Source organism: Alligator mississippiensis, chromosome 4, assembly GCF_030867095.1.
Source record: "Alligator mississippiensis isolate rAllMis1 chromosome 4, rAllMis1, whole genome shotgun sequence".
Classification (NCBI taxonomy): domain Eukaryota; kingdom Metazoa; phylum Chordata; order Crocodylia; family Alligatoridae; genus Alligator; species Alligator mississippiensis.
In genome coordinates, this window is record NC_081827.1 from 169,663,240 (window position 1) to 169,687,931 (window position 24,692).

At 54.1% G+C, this 24,692-nt stretch overlaps 1 protein-coding gene across 1 annotated transcript in view; it reads right to left on the minus strand.

Moving 5' to 3' along the window:
- The window catches only part of PPP1R9B (protein phosphatase 1 regulatory subunit 9B), a 49,265-nt gene extending 24,850 nt beyond the window's left edge, over positions 1-24,415 (minus strand). Inside the window, exons 1-2 of the mRNA XM_006277061.4 lie at positions 22,464-24,415; positions 2,624-2,756 (exon numbers count right to left, since the gene is read on the minus strand). Of these exons, the coding sequence (XP_006277123.2) occupies positions 2,624-2,756; positions 22,464-23,855 (1,525 nt within the window). The 5' untranslated portion in view covers positions 23,856-24,415. The remainder of the gene's footprint in view (positions 1-2,623; positions 2,757-22,463) is intronic.
- Positions 24,416-24,692: the final 277 nt, after the last annotated feature.

Consider the following 24,692-nt stretch of genomic DNA (forward strand, 5'->3'; position numbering starts at 1 on the left):
ACAGTAGGAGAGAGGAACAGTGTTTATTACAGAGGGAGGAAAGGACAGATGGCAGCTAAATTACAGGAGGCAGTGTGTGTGGGAGGGGGACGCACCAGCAGGAATGACAGCGTGAGAGAGCAAGACGAAGTGGAGCCAATGAGCCAGTGTGAAGGCAAGCGCCCTGGCCAGGCAGGACTGGCTCACTCCCATGGGCATGGCAGCATCACCTAGCTAGGCTGCTTTGCTGCTCCAGACCCAGATCACCACCCCCTGCTGAAGCAAGTCAGAGCCCAGGTCCAGTCTGAGCTCGTTCCTCTGTATTCAGAGTGGTGCAGCCTGAACTGGCAGAAGGAAGGCTGAGTGGGGGGTGGTGGGGAAGGGCCCAGTGTGGGAAGAACAGTTTATGTTCAGGGACTGTGTGGGCAGGGGGGGCAAAGAGGTTAGGGTTAAAGCCAGGCTGGTGATCAGGAGGGGGCCCCTGAGCTTCAGACAAGGGAAACACTGGGGCAGCCCCCCAGCCAATTGCAGGGGCGAAGAACCCTGCTGGTGGCAGATGGATCAGGTGGTTCCAGAAAAAGCAGGGAGGGGGCTAGCTGACCCTGGAGGCCCCCTCTGGTCCCCTGTCCTCTGCTTCAGCAGCAGGGCGTTGGCTAAACCTACATGTCCCCTCCCCTCCCTATTCTTCAGGCTGGAGGCTTTCTAGGACAGGGGCTGTCTCTCCCTATGTGAACAGTCAGTGCCTTGCAGAGGGGCCCTTATCTCTGCTGTCTCCCTGAGCTCCCAGAGTAGTACATGCAATGAAGTGCCTGGTGCACCCCTTTGATAGCATGTCTCACCTCATGTCACACGGGTCCAAACCGTAGCCCATCAGACCTGTGTCTGCCCCCAGTCCCAGGCAACACTTCAGAGAAGGGCCTGGCTCCCTGCCCGTCAGTATTGTGCTCCTTCAGGTACCATGTGCTGCACATGTGCCTGTCTCAGCTCCCAGGAACTCAGCAGCTGCTCTAGCCCAGCAGGGTCTTACCTACAGGTTCCCTTAGTAATACCAGCACCCTTCACCCTTGCTCCCTCACTCTCAGAGCCCTTGCATTGAAAGACACAGGCCCCTCCACATGGGGAAAGCTGCATTTCCTGTGTCCTCTAGGACCCTCCAGAGCTCATCTTCCTCCCAGGCTCTAGCATCTCAGTCCCATGATTACTCCTACCTTCTCCCCATCAGATTCCTCCCCAGCCCCAAAGCACCCAAAAACAGCTTTCCAATACCCTGCCTCTTTTTCCCATGCGGCCTCTTTGCTTTAGTAACAGCTGCTGCCTATGGGGCAGGTACCCTCACTGGGCTTCCCATGAGCCTCTCACACAAGCTGTGCATTTGCAGCTATTTGATGAAGAAGTGTGCAGGAATAGGTATGTGTGGATATGCAGGTGCATGTAAAAATAAGTGTTCAGGGGGAGACATGTGAACAGGCAGGCAGACAGGTGTGTGTGCATGCATGCACCATTGCATATGCATGAGTCACTGTGCCTGCCTGAACTGGCAGGCGCATGTACCTGTGTTCAGATATGTGTGTATTAACATGCAGGGGCATGTGAATGTCTGGCAGCAGATGAAGCGTGCATGGGGATGGCATGGAGCACGCATTTGAGTGAAGGATTGCAAATGAGTGTGTGGAAGGATCTGGCAGCTTGGAGGAATGTAGGGGTGAAGAGGGGGTGCCCAGGTGGGCTGGCTACACCCACAGGGCAGGCAGAGCTGTAAACGTGTTGGCAAGTCATGTAGAAGAACAAGGGCAAGTTCAGTGGGAAGAGGGGAGGCCTGTTGTGGCTGTGGGCTGGGCAGACCTGTGTGTGCAGCAGGTGGTGTGAGGGGCTATGTGTGTAAGTAGAGTGTGAGAGTGGTAGGCATGGGAGGACCAGCTGTGCCCATGGGCTGGGTGGAGCTGTGCTGCTCAGGCAGGCAATGTGAGGGGCTGTGTGTGTGAATGGGAGTGTGGGGTTTCACGAGGGACCGAATGTGCCCGAGTCCAAGTGGAGCTGCACAGATTCAGGAGGCAGTGTGAAGGGATGAGTGTGTGAATGTCAAGGGAGCCAGCTGCGCCTGTGGGCTGGTCAGAGCTGTGCAACAGCAGGTGGTGTGGGGGGATGAGTGTGCAAGTGTGACTGTGAGGAACCGGCTGTGCTCACAGGCCAGGCGGAGCTGCATGTGTGTAGCAGCTGGTGTGAAGGAATCAGGCTGTGAGTGAGGGACACAGTGGGGGCCAGCTGCACCCGTGGGCTGGGTGGAACTGTGTGTACATAGACAGATGGTGTGAGGGGGTTCTTAGGTCTTGATTCCCAGCACACTTGAGCCCTTTCACTGCACCTCTGCCTGTACAAAGGGGCCTTAAATGGGCTGCAAGGAGCCCAAGGGGCCCCCCTGCCTGGGGTGAGGGCTCTATGCCTGACCTACCCTAGGGCACATCGTGTCACACTCTGGGTTACCCCCTGGGATGCATGTGGCATTGGACAGACTCAAAGCAGGGGCAGCACAAGGATGGCTTAAAACCATCCCTATCCTCCCCCAGCACAGGGACTAGGACCCCAAGGACCAAGCCCTCAGCCTTCCTAGTGTCACCTCCACCAGAGCCAGACCCCCACTCCATACCTTTCTCCAGCTCCACAGGGAACAGCTCTAGTCGCTCCACCCGCTTCTCCAGCTCATACTCTGCTGAAGCAGCCATGGGGTCCACATCCTCATTCCGGCGGTCATAATCCTCATTGGAGTAGGTGCTGAAGACCTGGCAGCAGGGAAAAAGGGGTAAAGTCAGGAGAGACTCAGGTAAGGGAGGAGCTCAGGGTATAAGGGGCACTAGTGAGGGACCACCCAAGAGACAGGCCCACTTATACATCCCCCACAGCTGGAGAGGAGCTGCCATGAAGCAGCTCAGCGTGTGCCCCCTGTACGCAGCCTCGTGAGAGCTGGGACATCTCTCTAATGCAAGGGCAGCAGAGGTGAAGGGGACTTCCATGTTCCCCATGAAAGTGAAGTACTCCTATGTGATAGGGACTGAAGTGTCATTCTGGCCACCTGGTGGGAGCCTGAGCTTGTCAGATGAGGCTGGGGTTGGTGCACGAGGCTGGTATAAGGAGATGTGGGTCCAGGTCTGTAAGGGAAGGTTAATGACTAGAGCCAGCTGGAAGCACCACGATGGAGCCATCCTCCATTGCAATGGAAACATTCCACGAGCCCAAGGGGAAAACATCCCGTCAGCGTCAAAACAGTCTGTTTGGGTGGCAAAGCCTTCCAGCTTCTCTGCTGGAAATGGGATTTTGTTCCCCAGCTAATTTTGTTTTTCCCAGAAAACTTAGCTTGTGGAAAGTAGAGGCATTTTCAGGTGTAGAAATAAAGCCAAACCCTGAGCTCTCCAAGTCCCTCACACAGCAGGTGCATGTTCCCCCGCTCAGGTTCTGACCTCCCCTTCCCACACAGGCCCACGGATGCATAAGCCCTCTCTTATTGTAGTGATAACAGTAGGACCTCCAGGGCCTGAGCTAATTCAGACCCCCATAGTGTCAGCGTGTGCATAATGGAGGACAATGCCTGCTCAGCTCAGTGCCTAGGCACTGCCCAAACACAGTGAGAGCCAACCCCTGCCTTCACGTACTGAATGGACAAGGCAAGAAAAAGACTTGCACACAGATCCAGACAAAGGTGAGAGGAGAACCTATGTGCCTTGAGGGCTAATCCAGGGCTCTAGCAACTGGCCTCTACTGCATCATGCCATAGCTATTGGAAGTCAGCTAAGTTCCCAGGGCAGATAGTTCTCTCACCATTTTCGCCTTCAGCATAATACATGTGACACCAGGGCCCCAGACTCCAAGCCAGGGGCCTATGTGAGTTCACAGCAGCAGATCTCCCAGGTGGGACCTGCCCTCTGAATGCACCACATCTCTGGTTACCAATAACCCGTGTAATCATGAATAAACTATGAGGTGACCTGCTCCCTGATGGCTAGAGGACCCAAGTCTGTAATTACAACAGGAACGGGAGCGCCTCCCTGGAGGGACATACCTGCCTGGCCCTGGAACTGTGAGTCCTGCAGCCCCTGGGCTCCAGGGCCCATGAAACCCTGGTGGGGCTCCCGGAGCTGGTAGCAGGGTGGCCCCAGGTCAGCGGCTCAGCAGCTGTTTAGATGGGGGCCTGGGTTTGCTAGGAAACACCCCCCCAGTTCCAGGCCACCATACCCAGCACATCCAGGGCCAAACTGCGGGGACCTGCCACCAGGGACAGGGGGCCCACAAGACAGGAAGAAGGGGGAGAAGCAGAGCTAGAGATGGTTGGGGATAAGAGAAGGAGCTGGGAGGGAAGGAGGGAGAGAAAAGAAAGAAGGGAGATGGGAAAGGGGGGAGGCAGGAGGGGTGAAAGGGCTGTGAAGTTGGGGAGTTAGCAGGAGCAGAAGGAGGTGACAGCCCCCAGGGGCTGAGGATGGGAAAGGGTGTGAGTCCTTCTGCAGGAGGCAGGGGAGGCATGAGCTATCAGCTTCTACATTGTCCCACTGCTGATCTCTGGTCAGGTCCCTCAGGGATGAGGGGGGTGTAACCCCCCTCCCACTCCCGCTGCAGTGCCTGTTCCCTTCACACACTCAGGCCCTACCTAAACCTAGCAAATGCACTGGATCCTGGTAGGCCTGTCTTGGTGCCCACCCCAGCAGGCCTTGAGCGTCCTGATCCGGGGAGAAAAGCAAACAGCATCCAGCACTGACTAGGCAGAGACTAGCACAGATGCCCTGGGGCTCTGGCAGCCTGTCAGACAGATTAGATGGTGGGCTCTCTCCATCCATCCGTCCATCCAGGCACTAATACCACGATCGTGGCATTCAACCACCCAGCTGAAGAGCCAGGAATTCATGAGCTAACTCCCTCAAGCAAGGACCAAGGGGCTAAATCCATTCCTAATGCACCCCCCTCACATTTCTCATGTCCCTCCCTCCCTCTTATGTGGGGCAGGAGGGAAACTGGCTGGGAAGCATAACCCAGCTGGGCAACAGGCCCTGACCCTGCCCTGGAGAGAAGACCTAAGGCAAGGAGCCCCATGCCCAGCCCGATGAGAGCTCTTGCCCTGAAGAAGGATGGCTCTGAGACCAGGTGGGCAGTGCCCGTGTGGGAAGGGTAGGCTAAGACGCATACAAGGGGCGGGTGCTACCTTCCTTGTTAGCAGCTGGGCCCCCATTATCCATCCATTGCCCAGGCCATGGCAGCCAGGAGGGCACCTGGAGCATGAGGTGGGTGAAGGGAACAGCTCTGAAGAAAATTCCTCTTGTCTCTTGCTCAGGGCTCTTACTAACTTCCCCCTCCCCCCATGGCACTGGTTAGGGATAATGAAGCCTGAAAAGCTTCCTTTAGCTGCCTTGGCATTGACTCCCACAGTTCTCATGCCAGTTTCAAGTTCATTCCAGGTGCCAGCAGTACCCATGGCTGTGCTCACCGCTATTGACTCTTGTGACAAAGCCAAACCACAAGGAAAAGGCCCTTTCAGAAGCATCACCCCAACCAGGGCAGCTGAACACAATTACAGTATTACTGATTTGCCAGAGACCTATTGAGACCACCACCAAGTCAAAAGGCCTATGTACACTCGGAGTTGCATGGACACAGCATGACATATGACCCCCGGTCCCAATTGAGAGCAAGCCCCAACCAAGCAGGTGCTGTACAGACACCAAAGATGGAACTGCCCAAGGGTAGCAGAAGGTGACTTACCCCAAGGCACAGCACTGCTGGGGCTGGAAGCCAGGTCATCTGAGCACTAAGCTAGCCCTGGCCCTGGAGGGGCATACCAATCCCTTCCTGATATTCTTCCTCTACACAGCCACCTCCTCCTACTGCAGTCTGTGGGTGCATTTACACATCGCCCTACAGTGACATAGCGATGAGCTATGCTGCTGTATGGTGCACTACGGTGGTGTAGCAATCACACGGTCTACACATGAGCACCAGCTACATCACCATAGCAGCACGCTCCCTGCTTATAGCATACAGTGGCTCCAAAAAGAACTACTAAAGCATGGCACAGTAACAACATCACCATATGGTGATGTGTAGACATGCCCTGTATTGGTGAAGACAGTGGGGCAGGAAAATCTAAGGCATTCAGAAGACTCCTGGGAAGCTCCATCCAGTTCCCCCCAAGGCTTCTGAAGAGCATGTACCATATAAAATAATAGGAAAGTAGGGCTGGCAGGCCTAATGAGGTCATCTAGTTCAGCCCCCTACCCAAGGCAGAATGATCCCTGATTAAACCATCCCAGTCAGTCTGTCCAACCTGCTTTTGAAAATTTCCAGGGATGGAGATTCCACAACCCCTCTAAGTAGCCTATTCCAATGCCTGAACATCACCCTAGTCAGAAAAATCCTCCTAATCTCCAACCTAAATTTCCGCTGCTGAATCTTGAGGCCACTGTTCCTCGTCTTGTCCCGTACAGCCACAGAGGAAAGTCCATCTCCATCTGTTCTGTAATTACCCGTCAGTTATTTGAAGCCTGTTCTAGTTGGGGACGGTCCTGCTTTGAGCAGGGGATTGGACTAGGTGATTTCCTGAGGTCCCTTCTAATCCTAATTTTCTATTATTCTATGATCAGATCCCCGCTCAGTCTTCTCTTCTCCAAACTAAATAACCCTATTCTTTCAGACTTTTCTCATAAGCCATGTTTCCAAGACCTCTAATCATTTTTGTCACTCTGCTGGACTCTTTCCAATCTATCCACATCCTTCTTGAAGTGTGAGATCCAGACCTGGACCCATTAATCCAGGTGAGGCCTCATCAGTGCCAAATAAAGTAGAAAAATCACTTCCTTTGTTTACAAGTGATGCTCCTGATAGTACAACTCAGGACACTGCTGACTTTTTTTGCATCAAGAGCACATGTTTGGCTCATATTGTTGGCTCACATGCTGGATTCCAAAGTTGCATTGCCTCTTCTCCAAGCCTGTGCAAGGCTCCAATGGGAATCTCAGCTGTAGGGTACCCATGCCAGGACCCTCTCCAAATGTAGGGTGACAAAGAGCAAGCCCTGCCCAAGATGGGGGAGTTTTGGGTAGCTATTACAGCAGCTCCCTCAGTAATCTGGCTGGGTCACACCCTTTCAGGCACGCATGGAGCCAAGAACTGAAGTTCTGTGTCTTCTTATGCTGACAAGACGTCTGTGCCCAGGACTCCATGTGGATAGGTGGGGGGGTCGTGGAGGGGGACAAGCTAGACACTGACCTGACAGATCTGCAGGGGGAGATAGAGAGACAGGAAAGGATGGAGGAAGAAAGTGGATGCTTTCTGAAGTTCCCTCTGGGGGCTCAGGTGATGTGAGTGTGGGGGCTGCCCTCTGGATTCCCTACCATGGAGGGGAACCTCACACAGCCCTATGGGCAGAAGGGACAACACAGAGAGGAGGGCATGCTCCTTCCACTGCCCTGTGCCAGGCTTTGCAGTGACATGTGGCACTGAGGAGGCTGGGGGGTGGCAGGCGGAGGGCACGCTGGCAGATTAATTAGCACTGTCCCGGGCTTCACAAGGAAGAGTTTTCACGCTTCATTTCTCCTGTGACAGCCTGCGGGGCTCCATTACAGCACGGAGCAAGTGTGAGAGACAGAAGGGAGGGGGCGGGGGCGGGCACAGCATGGCACCCAAAAATGTGATACCAGGAGCTCCTGGCTCTGCCAGCTGAGGAGGGGTGAAGGGAGTGGCAGGCGGCTGGCAGAGCACCCAGTGGGGGAGGAAAGGGGATGTATAGGGAGGATGTGTGCAGGGATAAAGATAGGCAGAAAGAGGGAGTACATGGGGATGGAAAGAGGGAGGCAGGTAGACTGACGGACAGAAAGAGAAAGGGTATATAAGGATGGCTAGATAGAAAGACAAATAAATGAAGCAATGGATAGATAGATAGATAGATAGATAGATAGATAGATAGATAGATAGATAGATAGATAGATAGATAGATAGATAGATAGAGTGTGTCTATGAGGATGGAGAGAGAGAGACAGATGATGTATATGAGGACAGCCAGATAGGTAGACAGACATCAGGTGTGTCTGGGGCTGGATGGTTATATAGCTAGTTATATAGACAGAGGGTGTGTGGGGGGCATGGATGAACAGAGAGATGGTCAGACACAAGCAGTGAAATACTATTTCTAAGCAGCAGCTCTCCAGCAGTCCACCTGGCAGTTTTGGCTCTTGCTTTCCGCTTTGGCTTAATAAACCTGTATGTACACCTGGCTACAGAAATTCTGGTTAAAACTGGGGTGGAGGGAGGAGAACCCTTACAAGTTGTAGGTGCATTTAGTAGCCATGGGATAAAATGGATGGAAAGCAGTGGAGAAAGTTTCTTCAGAATAGGAAGAGGGGCCCAAGCTAAAACCAAGACCTACTCATTGCCAGGGCAGCAACCACCTCGCTGGCCACAAACCCTCCTGACCTCACATCACAGAGATGCAGGATTCAAACCACCTCTGGGTAAATGGGGGGCCTAGAATCCAGGTCTTTGACTTCTAAGGCTGGCACTTGCACCACACAGATGAACTGAGTTAAAACATAGAAATGCCCTCCTCTTCCTCCGTCTAGCACCTGCTAATTACGGGTTCCCAAGTGTCTATGTTTGTGAGCCTTAGACACCAGTAGATGTCCAGAACAGGTGCACATACATAGCTGCATACCCACCCAGCCAGTGTGTAACCTACTGAGCATGCTCAATCGGCACATGCACGCACGTGCATCCTTACTGCCGGGGAAAGAGAACTGCAACCTGACGGCAAGTGGTGTGCACAAAGGGTAATAGATTGCGTTTGAGGACAGATATCTAGACAGACCCTAGGTTGCATGGAGAGTTAGATGAATATATATGTAGTCAATGGAAGGATTAGTATGGAGGGCAACAGGGAGCTGGCAAGTTGCTCTTTCCTCCTGAAAGCTCTCACTCTTTCCAATCCCAATGCACAGCCCCTTCCCCTGTCCTCTCCCTGGCCTGGTCCCTTGCTGCTTCCCTGGTGTCCAAGGAAAGTGGCACTGGCAAGACCAGGGCAGGCCTGTGCTGCTGTGGGATCCTCTCTCCCCTGGAGGGAAACAGGATCACCCTTATCCCCATAAGAAGCCTGGTTAGCACTGCAGTTAAACTCGGGGAGTCTCATGGATGCAGAGTAGAGCAGAGGCCTGCTCAGGAGCTCAGAGGCTGTGTGTGTCAGGGGCAGCAGCAGGTACAAGTACAGCCAGGGGGGCAGTAATGGGTGAACATTGTTACTGTCTAGTGGCTGATGTGAAACAAGTAGGCATTTGGGTCTGGGTCTTGGTGGAGCAGATGTTCACTGCCCCAGGAAGACTAACTTGTGGACAGTGGTACTATGCAGAGAGTTAACTAACCTAACCTCTCATGGGCAATGCAGCCCTTTGCTCAAGGGTAGCAAGAGGCTGGGCACTGGGTCACCACAGACACAGTTTACACAGGGCTTGATCTGAACTTAATTGTACAATCTCTTCCTGTGATAAACAGGGGTCATGGGAGAGGTCTGCCATTCACATCCTAACCCACTCCCACCCTCCTTAGTTAACAAAGGAGAGCAGGTCCCAGACCCAGATGCAAGGGCTGATACAAGCAACAAGCTGGGTCCTTTTTGTCCTGGCTTCTCATCTACATGATCCTCCAATGTGAGAAGTGTGCCCTACACATGCAGCTTGCCATCCGAGCCAGGCCACGAGCCAGCCCTCCCTTCCCACAAAGGGAAGATCCCTGTACAGTATGATCCCTCCTTATCCTGAGGAGATGAAAAGCAAACCAAGCTGTACCAGGAGCCCAGCCCACACACAAGCTGCCAAGTGCTTACAGCTAACCTCTCAAACTGTGTGCGCTTCAGCATGGTGGCGTGAACGCAGCAGTCATGTCTGGGAGCCAGAAATCCAGACCAGGATTTCCCTGAGACCACTGTCACATTGGGCAGCTGGAATGGGGTCAGACTAGCACAGGTTTTTACAAGGCTGCCCATTCCCTGGGAAGAGAAACACCAGAGCTGGATCTCTGAGACTCCTGGAAGGGAGCACTCTTTCACCTCCTCTCCCCAGAAATACAGCTGTGGAGCCTCTGGCATGCATATAAAGGATGTATCACTTTGTGTGTGCGCTCACGTGCATGTGTGTATAAAGGCACATACATACACGCAAGTGTATCTACAAGTGCACATATTATATATATATATATGTGTATGTATGTATGTATGTATGTATGTATACACACACACACACACACACACACACAGGTAGGCAAGTTTATTTGGATAAATGTGATATCTTTTATTACTTAAACTAAATGTATATGTCCGTGCATGGTTGGGCAAGTGCTCTCATGCCTCCGCATACATGAGTGTGCATATATGTGCATACATGAGTGTGTGTGCTCTCCTGCACATCCCTGCACCCTGAGTGCGTATGTGTGCGTTTGCTATGCCTGAATGCCAGGTCCAGGCAGACAGCCCAGCTCCCTGCGGTCCATGGCTAAGCAGACGCAGCAGAGACACACAAGCTCCATTTATTTGCTTCCTCCTCTGCCTGTCCAAACCCTACTCTGCAGCTGCAAATTCCAACAGGCGCGTTCATAGACAGATGCAGCCCCCCCGGGCACCCCGACATGCACCCCGTACAGAGAGCTCTGAGGCTTCCTTCTCTCCCTCACTTGGAGATGGGGTAATGGCTGCCAGGACCCAAAGAAACCCCATTCTCCGAGTACAGAGAGACCTTTATTTGCCTGGCCTTGGCAGGGAAAGGGCCCCAGTTGGTTTTGCAATGCATGTGTGCAGCTGTAGGAGGCGCGGAAAAGGGCCATCATGTGTGTGTGAAGGGGCAGAGCAGTTCTGTTCTCCCATGGTCCGTGGTGGCTGCACACCCAGAGGGGAGAAGAGATGCTTGAGCAGAAGAGCACCCAAGACTCAGAGGTTCGGTTTCAAAGCGTTGTGCGCCTACCCCTCCTTTACCCACCTTTGTCCCCAATGAGGGAGACCTTCCTGCCAGAGCTGGTCATAGCAAGGCCACTTCTTCCACCTTCAGATCCCTCCTGAGCCATGCTGCAGCACTGGAACCTCGGAGCCCTGTCTCCCATTGCTCCAGCACTCCATGTGGTGGCTTCCCCACCTTCTCTGGTTAGATCATCTACTCTTTAAAGCAGGCACCCAATGCCAAAGAGCTAGAGCCCACAGAGAGCAATGTACATACTGTGCTGCCATCCACCAGTGCTTAGAGCCCGATTCCAGATCTCCATGTGCAAGAGGTCGGTTTCCAAACCCTGAGATGATCTTCAGAAATTGGGCCCTTCTAGTCTTTTGTATTTACCTTCTGGCTTTTGAGCCCAGGAGGCTGCCTCTGTCTATGGATATGCTGGGGGTTGGGGAGGCCTCAAAGTCTAATCAGCAACCACACAGGCGCCATCTTGGCCACAAGAACATAAAAACGGCCATACTGGGTTGGACCAATGGTTCCTCTAGCACAGTCTGAAGCCCCACAAAACCTCTGGATCTTCTGATCTACCTCCTCCTGGCTCTGGCCAACAAGTCCATCTCCCAGATCAGGAAAGAGGTGTTGGCTAGAGGAAACCTGGGGGATTGCGTAACTAGTTTCCTTTATCTTGCCTGTGCATATCTCAAGGCAGAGTCTCACTGGGAGTCATTGATGGACTCCTTAGGCACATTCAAGAGGCATTCGGTGCGAGCCAGTGTTCTCTGCTCGGTGGTCCTCTCTTAGCAAACTAGTTATTAACTTATATCCTGTACTCCCATTCCTGCTTTCTCATAATCTGTCCCAGGGATTTAGGTATACATTTGGTGGCTTCCTTCCAGCCACTGAAGCAGGCTTGTTGTTCCTGTTGGGCCTAGGTCCACTATCATCATATAACAAATAGGCCTGTCTCCAATAATGACAAGCAATAGATGCTTTAGAACATAGGGGGCCAACCTGTTTGGCAGGCATACCACAAATCAGCAACCCCCTCCCCCGCCCCCCCCCTGAGTGCCACTTTCTCTGCCTGATCTGCTGCTCTGCTTTCTGCTCCTTGCCCTGTCTGCTGCTGTGCTACCTGTCCTCCTTCCTGCCATGTGTCACACACAGAGGCTGCCTATGCCACTTTTGACACACGTGCTGCAGGTTGGCCACACCTGCTTTAGAAAAAGGATTTATGAACAGGTCACATCTTGAGTGACCTGTTTCTGGTCACGCCCTGCCTGGCTTCAGTCACCCTTGGTTTAGGGATGTCAAACGATATATCTCTGACTGTTCTACTGAATAACTCCCAGCACACCCTAAACCAAACCAGAGATCATCACAGCACAGATCGCCTCAGCCTGACCTAAAGGCACAGTGGGAGACTATCACCTCCTCTTGGATCAGGGAGGGTGCTCTGAAAAACACACTCCCTAGCAAACAACAATGGAAACTTGACTCTTCTGTTTTTAAGTAAAGGCTGAGAATCAGAAAACCCCTGACTCCGGGAGTTGGGGATTAAGGGAAAAGTGACCCCCAACCAGCATGAGATCCCTGATGAAGTTCAAGAGTTGGCACCATTCTACATGAGGCATGAAGAACATGGCAGTGAGATGGGAACTGAGCTGAGATCCACACATATCCATGTCCCTGAGGCACGGCATGGATCCGGCCCCCGCACACATCTGCTCAGAGGGGTTATCAGCCCCCAGAAAGGGGAGTCTTTGCTACAGTCTCTGCTACTCCTGTTTGCTCATGCCATATGGACAGCTGTTGTTGGCAGCCTGCTTTAGCCCGCAAAGCCCTGGTGGGGATGCCTGAGGGGAGGGGGAGTTATTTCTTCTTTCGTGTCAGATGAAGGAGGGAGCTCAGCTTTTCTTGTAGCCCCTGTTCTGGTCACCTTCCATGCGGTCACCAGGGAAACCAGCAACAAACTGAAGAGACCATGGGGAGCACTTTTTTCTCTCACTTTTGTACACTTGGTGCCAGAGCTGGGGGGGTGAGGAGGGTAGGGAGAGCAGGCAGCCAGGGAGCAGAAGGGGGGGTCGTCGCATCTCAGTAAGCACAAACAGCAGCGGCCCACTAAGGCAAAAGAGCAAGGAGCGGGGATGGGTGGTGCATGGAATAGGAAAGTAAACTGCTCAAAATCATGCCAAATTCAAGATTCATGCCATGAATGATTGCTCTATCTCGTCCAATCCATGCATGCTCTTTGCAACCTGTATATGGCACTCAAGATCCTTGTTATTGGCATACTTCATGCATAACCCTGGAAATCTGCATATCCCATTCACAACCTGCATATTCTGTGTATTCCATGTGTGCTCATTGCAACCGGCATCTTCTCTGCACAACCCATACAATTTGCATACATTGTGCATGAACTTCCCATCTTGCAGGTGCTACACATGATACTGGCACTGTACGCTCCTCACTCTTGCACATACTGGCAAGATGCTTTCAGTTCTGGTGGAAGGGGGGGGGGGGGGCAGGCCAGTGTGGGAACCCTACATCTCTGGGCCTAACAGAAATGGACACTCGTGAAGGTCACCAGGAGATGCCACAAAGTTGTTTTGCTTTGCAAGATGTTCCTTATTTTATCAAAGGCTTCTGCGATTTTACGTCAGCCCGGCACAGCATCTCCACGCCTTCTGCTGGCCTTGCGCTTTCACAATTAAAAGGCTTTTTATATTCTAAGCAACTGACCTCCAGCAGCCCTCTCCCTGGCCCCCTCTGGCTTTGCTTTATCCAAGGGAAGTCCCCAAATGAAACAGATGATCTCAAGAGGACACATGAATACACAAAAAAAGAGAACCCAGGAGCTCAGAGGGAGAAGAAAAGTGGGAAGGAGGCAGGATTTCTAAACCAATAACACACACCCTGGCCAAAAAGCCAGGAGAGGTATCGATCCCAGACAGCTGTTCAAAGCGGGGAGATGAAAGCAAAGGCTGGATGGAGCTGGCTCTTCTTCCTTGGAAGAGATGTATGCGTGTCATGCAAGACAGCCCCAGGCCCATAAACACTCATCATGGGCAGCTTCTGCTTGGGGCATCTACATTCCCCAAGGGGAGGAGAGCAGGCAGCCCCCCTCTGCTGGAAGCTTCCCGCTAGCTGCTCCCCAAGCAGAGCAGTAGCTTCACGTAGCCAGACTGGGCAATAGCTACCCCCTAACGCATGTGGATCCCATTGATCTGGAGAAGGAGTGGTAGGGATGTTGCAGGCCTATGGGGCATTGCTGGTGCCCCACAGGCCTGCCAACTTTCTGTTGGTATCTCCTCCCCAGCCTGCACATGGCCCACCCAGCCTTACAATAGGCTTCATCCTCAGCTGACGTGTGTGCGCCTCGCTCACTGCTGGTACCGGAGCCCCGGCAGTTGGTGCCAGGGGAGATCGGGCCTCATTATTCTACCCCCAAAGCCCCTATGCTGCTAGGGGAACAGGGTGGGACCACACCTACCCACAGGTGGAGTCGGTCCTCCCCTGTGCAATGTCTGCCTAAGCCACACCTTGGGTGAGCTTGAGCACAGAGGCAGCTGCCTGGGATCAGCTTTAGCTGGGTAGCTTGAGTCACTTCTAGCTGTTGGGCCCCAATGCTGCCTGTCTTAGGACACCCTGCTTTGCTCTACACAGCTGATCAGACCCTTGCACCTTAGTGCACTGTGGCAAAGGCTATGACAGCCCTGTGTGTCTGTGGCCCTCCCAGGGTGCAACAGACCACACTCCACATTGCAGGGGCCTCCAGCCCCCAACACGTTCACTTGGTGGTAGTAAAGCGGGCAGAGAAGATGGCTCGTCAACAGGGGCCGCACTGAAGCCAGCCTAGCCAGGCTCTGACATGATGCATCTGCTTCTCCCACAGCAGAGATTACCACAGCAGGGGGGTATGGGAAGAAGGGATAACACTGCTCAGATAAACCCTCGGCACAAAAGAGCATTAGGGATCAATGTCATGGCACATACAGCAAAGCCCTGTGACACCTCCACCCTGTAGGGATCCACAGGGTGGCCATAACATGAGTTAGCAGGGCTCAGGGGGAAGAGGTGCAGAGATCACCCTGGCTCCTATATTACCTACCTATGGAGGAAAAGGGGGTCCCTGTAATTAGACACAGGGAGACCTACAGCTGCTTTAATGCACTGCCACAGCCTTCCTTTGTGTCCTTGGCAAGTCTCTTAGCCTCCCCAAGATGCAGCTTCCCCTTCATGAGGCCTGCCTACTCTGGGCAGTGCTGTGAGATCAGGGGTGGGAAGAGCTCCTTGCAAGCCCAGTGCTCTTTATTGTGACAGCAATGGATTAAACACTCTTCCCATTGCAGGTGGGCCCAACAGTATAGCAGCCTTTGAGAGCTCTCCCTGACTCCATGGCCAGTTCTCCGTCCCCTCCTGCGCCAAACTGCCTGTGCCCCAACTACCAGCCCTCACTGGGGGCTGCCAAGCAGTCCTGCAGGCCACCTCCAGCTCAGAGCACACAAGGTTGTGCGCTGGTGTCAGGGATAGCGGGGCAGCTCCCCTGTGGTGGGAAGCTTGGCGTTAATGTACCAAGGGGCACTGCCAATTCTCCTTATGCAGACAGCAGCTCTGCGCACACAACAACCCATCACGTGGCACCCGCTCATGCCCCTGTGGCTCCTGTGAGGCATTCAAGGTATTTTTTGATTGCTTGAAAGGTAGCTTCTGGGGGAGGGTTGGTTCTTATGGAAGCTCCCAGGGGTTATGCTGTACAGCAGAGAGAAAAACACCAAATGCCACCAAGGCCAGGGAATGTGCTGCTGGCTCCAGACAAGCCCCTGCCCCTCCTTCCAACATAACAAGCCCCAACAGACTGTGGAGATAAGGACTGAGCAATGCAGGATCCATCCCATGGGAGGCAGGGCTGGGTTTTTCTAGTGTTGAATCCTCCTCAGGGGACCCTGCAGGGAGGGGGCAGGAAAAAGCATTATTCCCCCACTCTCCCAGTCTGTGCCCTATATGTGTGCAATGCATCTCACATGCCTGCTGTGGTATTAAATGTCCCCCCATCCCATCAGGCCCAAACCACAGAGGAGCTGAGACTCTTACCCAACCAGCCAGGGAGCCCTGGCTTGTTAGACCAACCTGTGGCTTATCTGAAAACGTCCAACCCCTGGCCAAAAAGGCAGCTGTTGCATTTTCCCTCAGCCTACTCTGCTCCAGGCCAACCATGCCAGGATGGGGCAGGGGTGGTAGCCACTGCACAGGCCACACTCTGGAAGAGCCGTTAGTGCAGTGCCTATGTTCCCAGATGCCCGTGGTGATGGTCTAATCCTTGGGCATGGTTACATCCCAGAAAAGGACAACCTTCCCACCAATGCTTCATTATCCAGGAAGAATCCAAGGTTCCCTGCATCTGCCAGCTTGACTTCAAGTTTTGGTACTATGGCTAGGGAAGCCCGGAGCTCTGTGACCTGGGCAGCATCAACAATGCTGACAATGCTGACCTTAACCCTGTCCACCAAGCAGCCAAGAGTACTGGTATCGGAGAAGGAGTGGGAGGCAGGTGGGTTCAGATAGAGTCCATGGGGCTCACAGCATGGCACAAGAATCTCTTAGGATTATCTCAAAACCCACCGGGCCTGAAAGTTATTTGAGAGAAAGGAATGGACAAATCCCACACAGGTAGTGTGGCCCAGAGCGGGAAAGGCACTGCACTAGGACACCTGGGTTCTATTCCTGATTTGTCCCAACCTGACAGGTGACCTTACACCTGCTACTCTGCTCTTCTGTGCCTCTGTTTGCCCCCCACTTCTGCCTCCTTTGATTGCAAGCTCAGCACGGACTGGCTCTTGCAAAGTGGAGCAGAAAGCCTGAGCCTCCACAAGGGCAGTCAGTGGGGATACCCATTCCAGCAGTGTGCATAGGTGTTAGTCCCAGCTAGGAGGGGGTGGGCACTGGGGCTGGGGCTGCTGGGCAACTGTGGCAGTGTGGAAAATTTTAGGGGAAGATAATGGTGAAAGTCCAGCCCCCCACAGCTCACTAGCACTCTGGCTCCAGGATGACAGGACCCAAATTCAACTCCATGTCAAATCTGCTGGATAACCCCCTCCAGCTTTGCAACCTGCTATTCTTGCAGTGATGCACCAGAGGAAATGCATCAAAGCAGTCCAGCAGTTGGACCTACAATAATACACATGGTCCTCCTTAACTCCCTCTGCTGCCTACAAAGCCTGTCCACAAGCATTCCCACCACAGCACTGCTGAGATCATTGCCCGTAGGCAGACAAGGCAAAAAAGCTCTCCTTGGGGTGGACTTTGTTCAAAACCCAGGAGGGAAGGGGCACCAGTGCCTGCTGCATTCCACAAAGGATGAGGTAGAATAAAAATGCCCTGGGAAGAGATGAAAGTTGCAAACAGTGAGTACTGAGAGGCAAATCCTACCATTCTCCAGGCTTGAAGAGCAAGCACAAAACCAGTCCCTCCAAGTCCAGCCCAAATGCAGATTTCCCCGGTCCTCAGCACCTGCCCTCAGCACCAGGTATATTCAGCTGTTTTAACTGCCTCAGTAAAAGCCTTGCTTTCCCTGCTGTGTCAACAGCCAGATTCACAAAGGGTCTCAGCACCCAGGAGGCCCCGGCACCATCCTGACACCCAGCTCCTTTAGGGCCCCAAGGGAGCAGAGATCTCAGGAGAATTCTGGGTGCTACCTAACCACAAGCAGAGATGCCTACACTGCAGCCAGCTGGTGCCCCTCACCCCGCAGGCCCCAGGTAAGGACAGAACCGATGGCACTGACTCAGCCATGGAATCCAGGCCGCGTCTCTATAAATAACTGAACACCAACACAAAGCAATTTCTGTTCATTCAGTCAAGGGGATACAAGTGGGAGCTAATCACTGATGCCCAGAAATAGCTGCACAGGCCCCAGAGGCAGGGACCAGCATAATCCTGGGCATCTCCACCTGCCTTTGTAGCATTGTAGCCTGCCAGCCATGCCCCAGCCAGCAGAGTGGCATGGGGATTGTCAGGGACCAAATGGAAGGTGCGGCACTGCCTGGGCTGCCAGGGGGTGGCACAAAGACCCACTGCGCTGCAGGGGCAGTGCTCAGAAGGGATCCTGACTCCCCATCACCAACCCTACTTCAGGTAGCTGTGGGAGAAGCCCCTGCCTACCTATGGGCACTGTTCTACCCATGGCAAAGGGCAATGTCCTGTCAAGGGGGCTCACTTTCTAGTGATACCCTCCCAGGTAGCAGTAATGAGGGAGCTGCCATGAGCCTTCTCCTCAAGGCCAGGGGCTGAGGGCACATACAGTTCCCTCTAATCAAGTGCCCCACTGGGCCCTCCCTATCCCATGGGGCATGAGGAACTTCCCTGCCTGCAGAAGTCCAGCACCCAGGGGCTGTCTGCCTCCAAACCCCCTCTATGCCCTTCTCAGGTACTTTTCTGCTGCCCCCAGCTTGCCCCAGGGGCCTGGCAGAGGGCCCAGGCCCTGTGCAGACACTGAACATAAAACAAATGCATCTCGCCCATGCAGAAACTTCCTCATTTTCACTTCTGCTGTGCTGGGTCAGGGTGCGTAACCGTTTGGAAATCAGTACAGCACCGGCATTCAGCCCTGAGCCACCCACTCCTTCCTCTACCCTACACCCCTCCCTTTCCACTCCTGCCTTGATCTCAGTCCTGTCTCGGCAGTGCAGGAGAACCCCCAACCCAGCCTCCAAAAATGGCCTTGTGATGGGGAAGGAGAAACACCCATTCCCCAGTGTCCAGGGACCAGCTCCTGTCCAGCAGTAGCAGAAGAGAATGTAATGAATGGCCATACCTAACTCCTAGCAGATCCCAGCTGTCCCTCCTCCCCAAGACAGGCCAAACAATAGAAGAGAGGGAGCCGAAGGCTAATTGATGGGACAGAAGGGTGACCTACAGGCTAGAGCACTGGACTGGGCCCCATGAGATGTGGTCTCTTTCCAGTGCTGTTCAATATCTTAATCAATGACCTGGAAGACAGGATGGATTGCACCCTCAGAAAGTTCACAGATGACACCAAGCTGGGGGGAGTAGTAGATATACTGGAGGGTAAGGCTAGGATTCAGAGAAACCTCAACTAATTGGAGGATTGGACAAAAGAAGTCTCATGAGGTTTAATAAGGACAAGTTCAGGGTCCAGCACTTAGGACAGAACAAACCCATATACCCGTACAGGCTGGGGACTGACTGGCTAAGCTACAGCTCTGCAGCAAAGGACCTGGGGGTTACAGTGGACAATAAGCTGAATATGATCCAACAGTGTGTCCTTGTTGTAAAGGCGGCTAATAACATACTGGGCTGTATTAGTAGAAGTGTTGCCAGCAGGGAAGTGATTCTTCCTCTCTATTCAGTACTGGTGAGGCCACATCTGGAGTACTGTGTCCAGCTTTGGGCCCCCCACTATAGAAAGGATGGGGACAAATTGGAGAGAGACCAGTGGAGGGCAATGAAAATGGTTTGGGGGCTGGGGCATATGACTTCTGAGGAGAGGCTCTTGGAACTGGACTTATGATCAAGGGCCACATGATCAAGGGCTTGGTGGATAGGCCTTATGAGGAGAGACTTCAGGATCTGGGTTTGTTCAGTCTGAGTAAAAGAAGGCTGAGGGGTGACTTGATAGATGCCTACAAATATGTCAAGGGAGAACACCAGGATCTGGGAGAGCAACTTTTCAGAAAAGCACTCCCTGGGAGGATAGGGACCAATGAGCACAAGCTAGTCAGGGAAACGTTTAGGCTAGACATATGGAAAAATGTCTTTTCCGTATGGATGACCATAAACTGGAACACACTTCCAGCAGAGGTGGTGCAGCTGCCAACCCTGGCAGTGTTCAAGAAGAGGCTGTACAAGTACCTCGTTGAGCTCAGTTGAGCCCCTTACCTCCTGCCCATGGCAGGGGACCGGACTTGAAGATCTTACAGGTCCCTTCTGGTCCTTCTTTCTATGATTCTGTGATTATTTAGTCTGGAGAAGAGAAGACTGAGGAGGGATTTAAAGATAGTTGAAGGGGGGTCTGCCCTCAATTACCTGAAGGGCAGTTCCAGAGAGGATGGAGCTAAACTGTTCTCAGTGGTGGCAGATGCCAGAACAAGAAGCAATGGTCTCAAGGTGCAGCAAGGGAGTTTATGTTAGATACTAAAAAAAGCTTTTTCACTAGGAGGATAGTAAAGCACTGGACAAGGTTACCCAGAGAGGTTGTGGGATCTCCAACCTTAGAAGTTTTTAAGACTTGGCTAGAAAAAGCCTTGGCTGGGATGATCCAGTTGGGGCTGGCCCTGCTTTGAGCAGGGGTTGGACTAGATGACCTCCTGATGTCGCTTCCAACCCTAATTTTCTAGGATTCTGTGATTCCCCATGCTGCCACGGCTGTATCATGAAGCTTCGAGCAAGCATGGGGTCTTGAGTGGGGAATGTCCAGTTCTCACTGTGCACATGCATGTCCCAGCCCACCAGTGTCCAGGTCTAAGCTAGGGCTTACCACTGTTGTGCTGAGACAGCTCAGCCCCAAGAGAAGGGGTTTTACCAGGAGAACTAACCCAGACACTGGGACAGCTCATGTCAGGGAAGAAGAGGGGGTTACCATGAGGAAGTGCTCACCACCAAGCCAAGACAAGCCAGTGGCTTACAGATCAGAAGCTGACCAGTACCAAACACCCATCCCCTGCTAGGTCACTGCAGGGACCCCATCAGGTCCCTGCTCCCCTTGGCACCCTTGGATGACCTCAAGCTGCCAGGCTGATGGCTGTACATCCTCTGCTCCACAGTGCCTGCTGCCCAAGCATTTGCAGGCAGCCAGTGAACCCAGGAGGAGCTCAGTTAGCCTGGTTGCCCACACTTGGCTGTGTCAGCAAGGACTCCCTCAACCACCCAGTTTAGCAGGGGCAGAGCGGGCAGTGAAACCCAGCACTCTGCTTTAGTAGCCTCTCCTGCCCCAAGTGAGATGCCTGCCCTGATGCCCTTCAGTGGGGTGCGCCAGCCCTCAATGTTTTAGTGACTCTATTGGACTCCACATCCACTTGAGGAGGAGGGGAGCAGGAGCACCCCGTCTGGAAGGAAGTCACTTCCCTTGCCTTCCCCCACTCCATGAATCAGGGGTCTGACCTGGATCTGAGGCTCAGCTGGGATCACTGGCAAATCAGTGATCACACGCAGAATGACAGAGCCTGCATCCTAGTCCACACCACTCTCTGCCAAGGGGGGCTGGGAAGAGACTGATGCAAGGACATCTGGCCTCCATTCCCTTTAACTATTCAGCCACAGTACATCAAATACCCCAGGCCAAAAGCTATCCCTGGTGTAGCTCAGGGGGTCACAGCAGATAGAAGCCTGGCACTGCAGTCTGGCATTGGGGTGAGCATGGCCAGTTCTCAGGGACACCCAAAGGCGCTGAGGAGACGTGTGTGGAGAATCAGGCTTAGGAAGAAGTGGCGAGACACCCCCTGACTTTGTCTTGGATAGCAGATGCCTCCCCTTAGCCTTCCCCGTAGCTGCAAGCCTTCTTCCTCCTACTAAGGCTGTCCAGCCTGGAGAAAAAACAGGCACCCAGCTGGGAGGCAGAAGAGGACCAGGGAACAGCCTTCTAGTCTCCATGATGCTCTCTAGCCCGTGCCACTGAGGGCCCCCCCTCCCCGTCCCCGCCACCATTCAGGAAGTCACATGCCCCATCCAGAGCCCTCCACGCGGGCCTGCACACACAGACATTCACACTACACTGATCGGTCTGAAATGCCAGAGGATGGCCTCGTTGGCTCTGAACGAGGAGCTGCCCCACACCCTGGGATGCACGGGGTCAATATTCGGTGGTTTCCAACTTTGGGCTAGGTTCTACCTGCACAGGAGAAGGGGCAGGAGGACTCTGCTGGCTCCTATTATAGGGAATGGCTTTACGACCCACAACCTCAGGCTCCCCATTCTTCAACTCACCGGGGTCACCTCGACCTGAAGGGCTGACTCGGATTATCACAGTGGTGTGGAGGTGGCAGGGAAACCAGACCTTCCTCAAGGCCGTGCCTGCCCTGCCTAGACCTCGGCAGCCCCCGACCCTTCTCCTAGCTCTGCCGTTCCTGACCGACATTTCTTCGGCCTCTATTCTGTTGCATCCTGCCTGGATGCTACCAGCCCCCACAACCCAGAATTGCTGCGTTTCAATGGCGCTTGCCAACAAATGGCCTGTGGGGGGGAAGCACTGAGAACACCAGTCCCTGGGCAGATGGCCAACTGGGGTGGGCAGGGGAAGCAGAGCATCCTGGGATCGCCCTGTGAGCCTCTGGGATGAGTTGGGGTGCTGGCTAGGGGACACCCAGGTGGCTGGGAAGCAGGGAGGCGCAGAGCTGAGAATGCCTGGGTTCTATTCCCAGCTCTGTCATTTCCTCCCTAAAGGCCCTAAAACGAGAATCACCCCCTTACCCGGGACTTCGTCCCCTCCATAGCACCACGTGCCAATGCAGGGCAGATCCTGTTGGCTGCAGTGCCCTGCGCTGCCCTCCCCCTGGGGTGGTGCCATGGCACCTGCCCCCTTACCTGGATGGGCGCTGTGCTGAAGTGGATTTTGCGGTTGGGCGCCGGCTCCTCCTCCTCTGAGAGTCCCGGGATCTCCAAGCAGCTTGACTCCGGCTCATACAGGCCATCGGCTTCCTCGTCCTCATCCAGCCCGCTCCCACCCGAGTCCTCCCCCAGCCCGCTGTAGGCACTAATGTCCACCAAGTCAGCCTCCGAGAAGTCCTCCTTCTTGGACTCGTCGCCCAGGTCGGCCTCCTCTTGCCCCTCGGCCTTGCCCACCTCCTCGGCAAAAGCAGCCACCTCCGGGGCCTCCAAATGTTTCTCTGCAGCCAGGCTGCCATTTTCCAAGGCTGCGTGCACCATCACCTCAGCCTGGATCACCTCTGCCCTGAGGTCGGGCCCCGGTGTCTGCCCATCAGTACCCTTGATTTTGTCCTGCTCAAAAGCCACCTCCTCTGCCCGCTCGACCACCTCGGCCTCCTGTTCTGAGTCCCCGCTCTCCTCCACCTCCACCGGCTTGATCTTCCTCACCTCCTGGACACTCTGGGAACGTGGACCTGCCCCGTCCTTGTCACCCACCCGGGGTGCACCCTGGCCCCCTGCAGCTGGCTTGGCTTGCGCCTTCTCACTCTCGAGCTGCCTGACTCTTGCCTGCAGTGAAGGCCCATCGCCAACCCTGGGGTCTGCCTTGCCCGCTTCCTGGCTCTGGAGAAAGACCCGGGACCTCTTGCTGACAATTTTGGAGTTGAGGGGCCCAACTTTGCCAGACGTTTTGTGCAGGTTGTTCCTCAGGTCGGCCTTCTCGAAAACAGCGCTAAGCTGGCTCACAGTGGGCGACACGGCCTCCGTGTCCAGCTTGTCCAGGGACTCAGTGCTACCATTGAACCTCACCACCACATCCAGCTTCCTGTCCTGGAAGCCAGCCCTCTCCTTCCTCAGCAGGAGTTTGTTGGTGGTCTCCTTCTCCTGGAGGCTCCTCTCGAAGATCTTCCGGGTCTCCTGGAGTTTGGAGAATGGCTTGTCAGGCTTGGAGTCGAAGCGGCTCACCCTCTCCGACACGCTGGTCCCCAGCTTCAGCAGTGCACTGTGGTCTACATTCTCGTTTAGGCTGCTGGCCCGGGGCAAGGACAGCCTGACAGGCTTCTCCTTCACCTTGGCCAGGTCGCAAGCCCCTTCACTCACCGGAGTGGTCCCCATCTGCAGGAACATGTTCTTGATCCGGTGGACGTTGGAGCCATACTTCTTGTTCCTGGCCTTCTTGGCTTCCTCGCTCTCGGCGCCAAGGGCATCCTCCGTGGCTTTGAGGCCCTGTATTCCAGCTTCGTAGGCGTTCCTGTGAGGCGAGGAGCTTCTCAGGCTGCTGCTGTTGCTGCTGCTGCTGGGGCTGGAGGAGTGAGGCTCAGTCTTCATCATGGTTCACCGAGGAGGCTTTGCCTGTCGCCTACACCACATAGCCTCGCTCTGCCTCTTCTGTCTGTCTGGCTCTTTCTCTCTCTATCTCCTGCTGCAGTGGACTCACATCACCAGAACCCCTCGGCTGTAGGCAGGGGCTAGGCTGTGCTGTCTGTCTACAATACAGCGGCTCGCATTGTGAAAGGGAAATGCGGGTGGGGGGGAGAGGGGATGGGAGAAGGCAAAACTGGTCCACCACTCAGCTGCCAGAGGCTGGGACCAGACTGCGGGATCTCCTAAGGGGGTGGCTCAGTTCTGGCCATGTCCGGCCAGGTGTGGAGATCCCTTGCCCCTCCTGTCTCTCTATCCTTCTCTTCTTCCTCCCCCTTTCTGTCTCTTTCTGCGCCTGAATGGCTGGTGATGGAGACCGAATGCTCTAACCCTTCTGCAATCTGCACAGCCTACCGCCCTGGCGTGGATTCCTCTGGGTCTTAGAGAAACCAAATCCTCTTTCCTCTCTACTTCCTCCCCCTTCTTTGGCAAGTGAGAAAGGAAATTCAGTTGCAAGGCGACACCCTTCCCTCTCCCCCCCAAAAAAGACTAGTCCACTGAACTAACTGACCACAAGCCAAGCCAGGAGGGGGCTGGCATAAGAAGGTCCAGCCCCCGCCTTCCACCCCCTCCCCCCCATGAACTATTTAAAAAATTGACAAACAATGTAACCCAACCCCCTCGAGCTTCCTGGCTTTGGCAAAGGGTTAGGCTCTTCCTGCCTCAGTGGGCCAAGTCCTTGGGTTCTTCCCCCTGCCCCCGCCAGCTCCTAATGCCCTTTCCCCAACTTTGGGCCAAAGGGCTCGG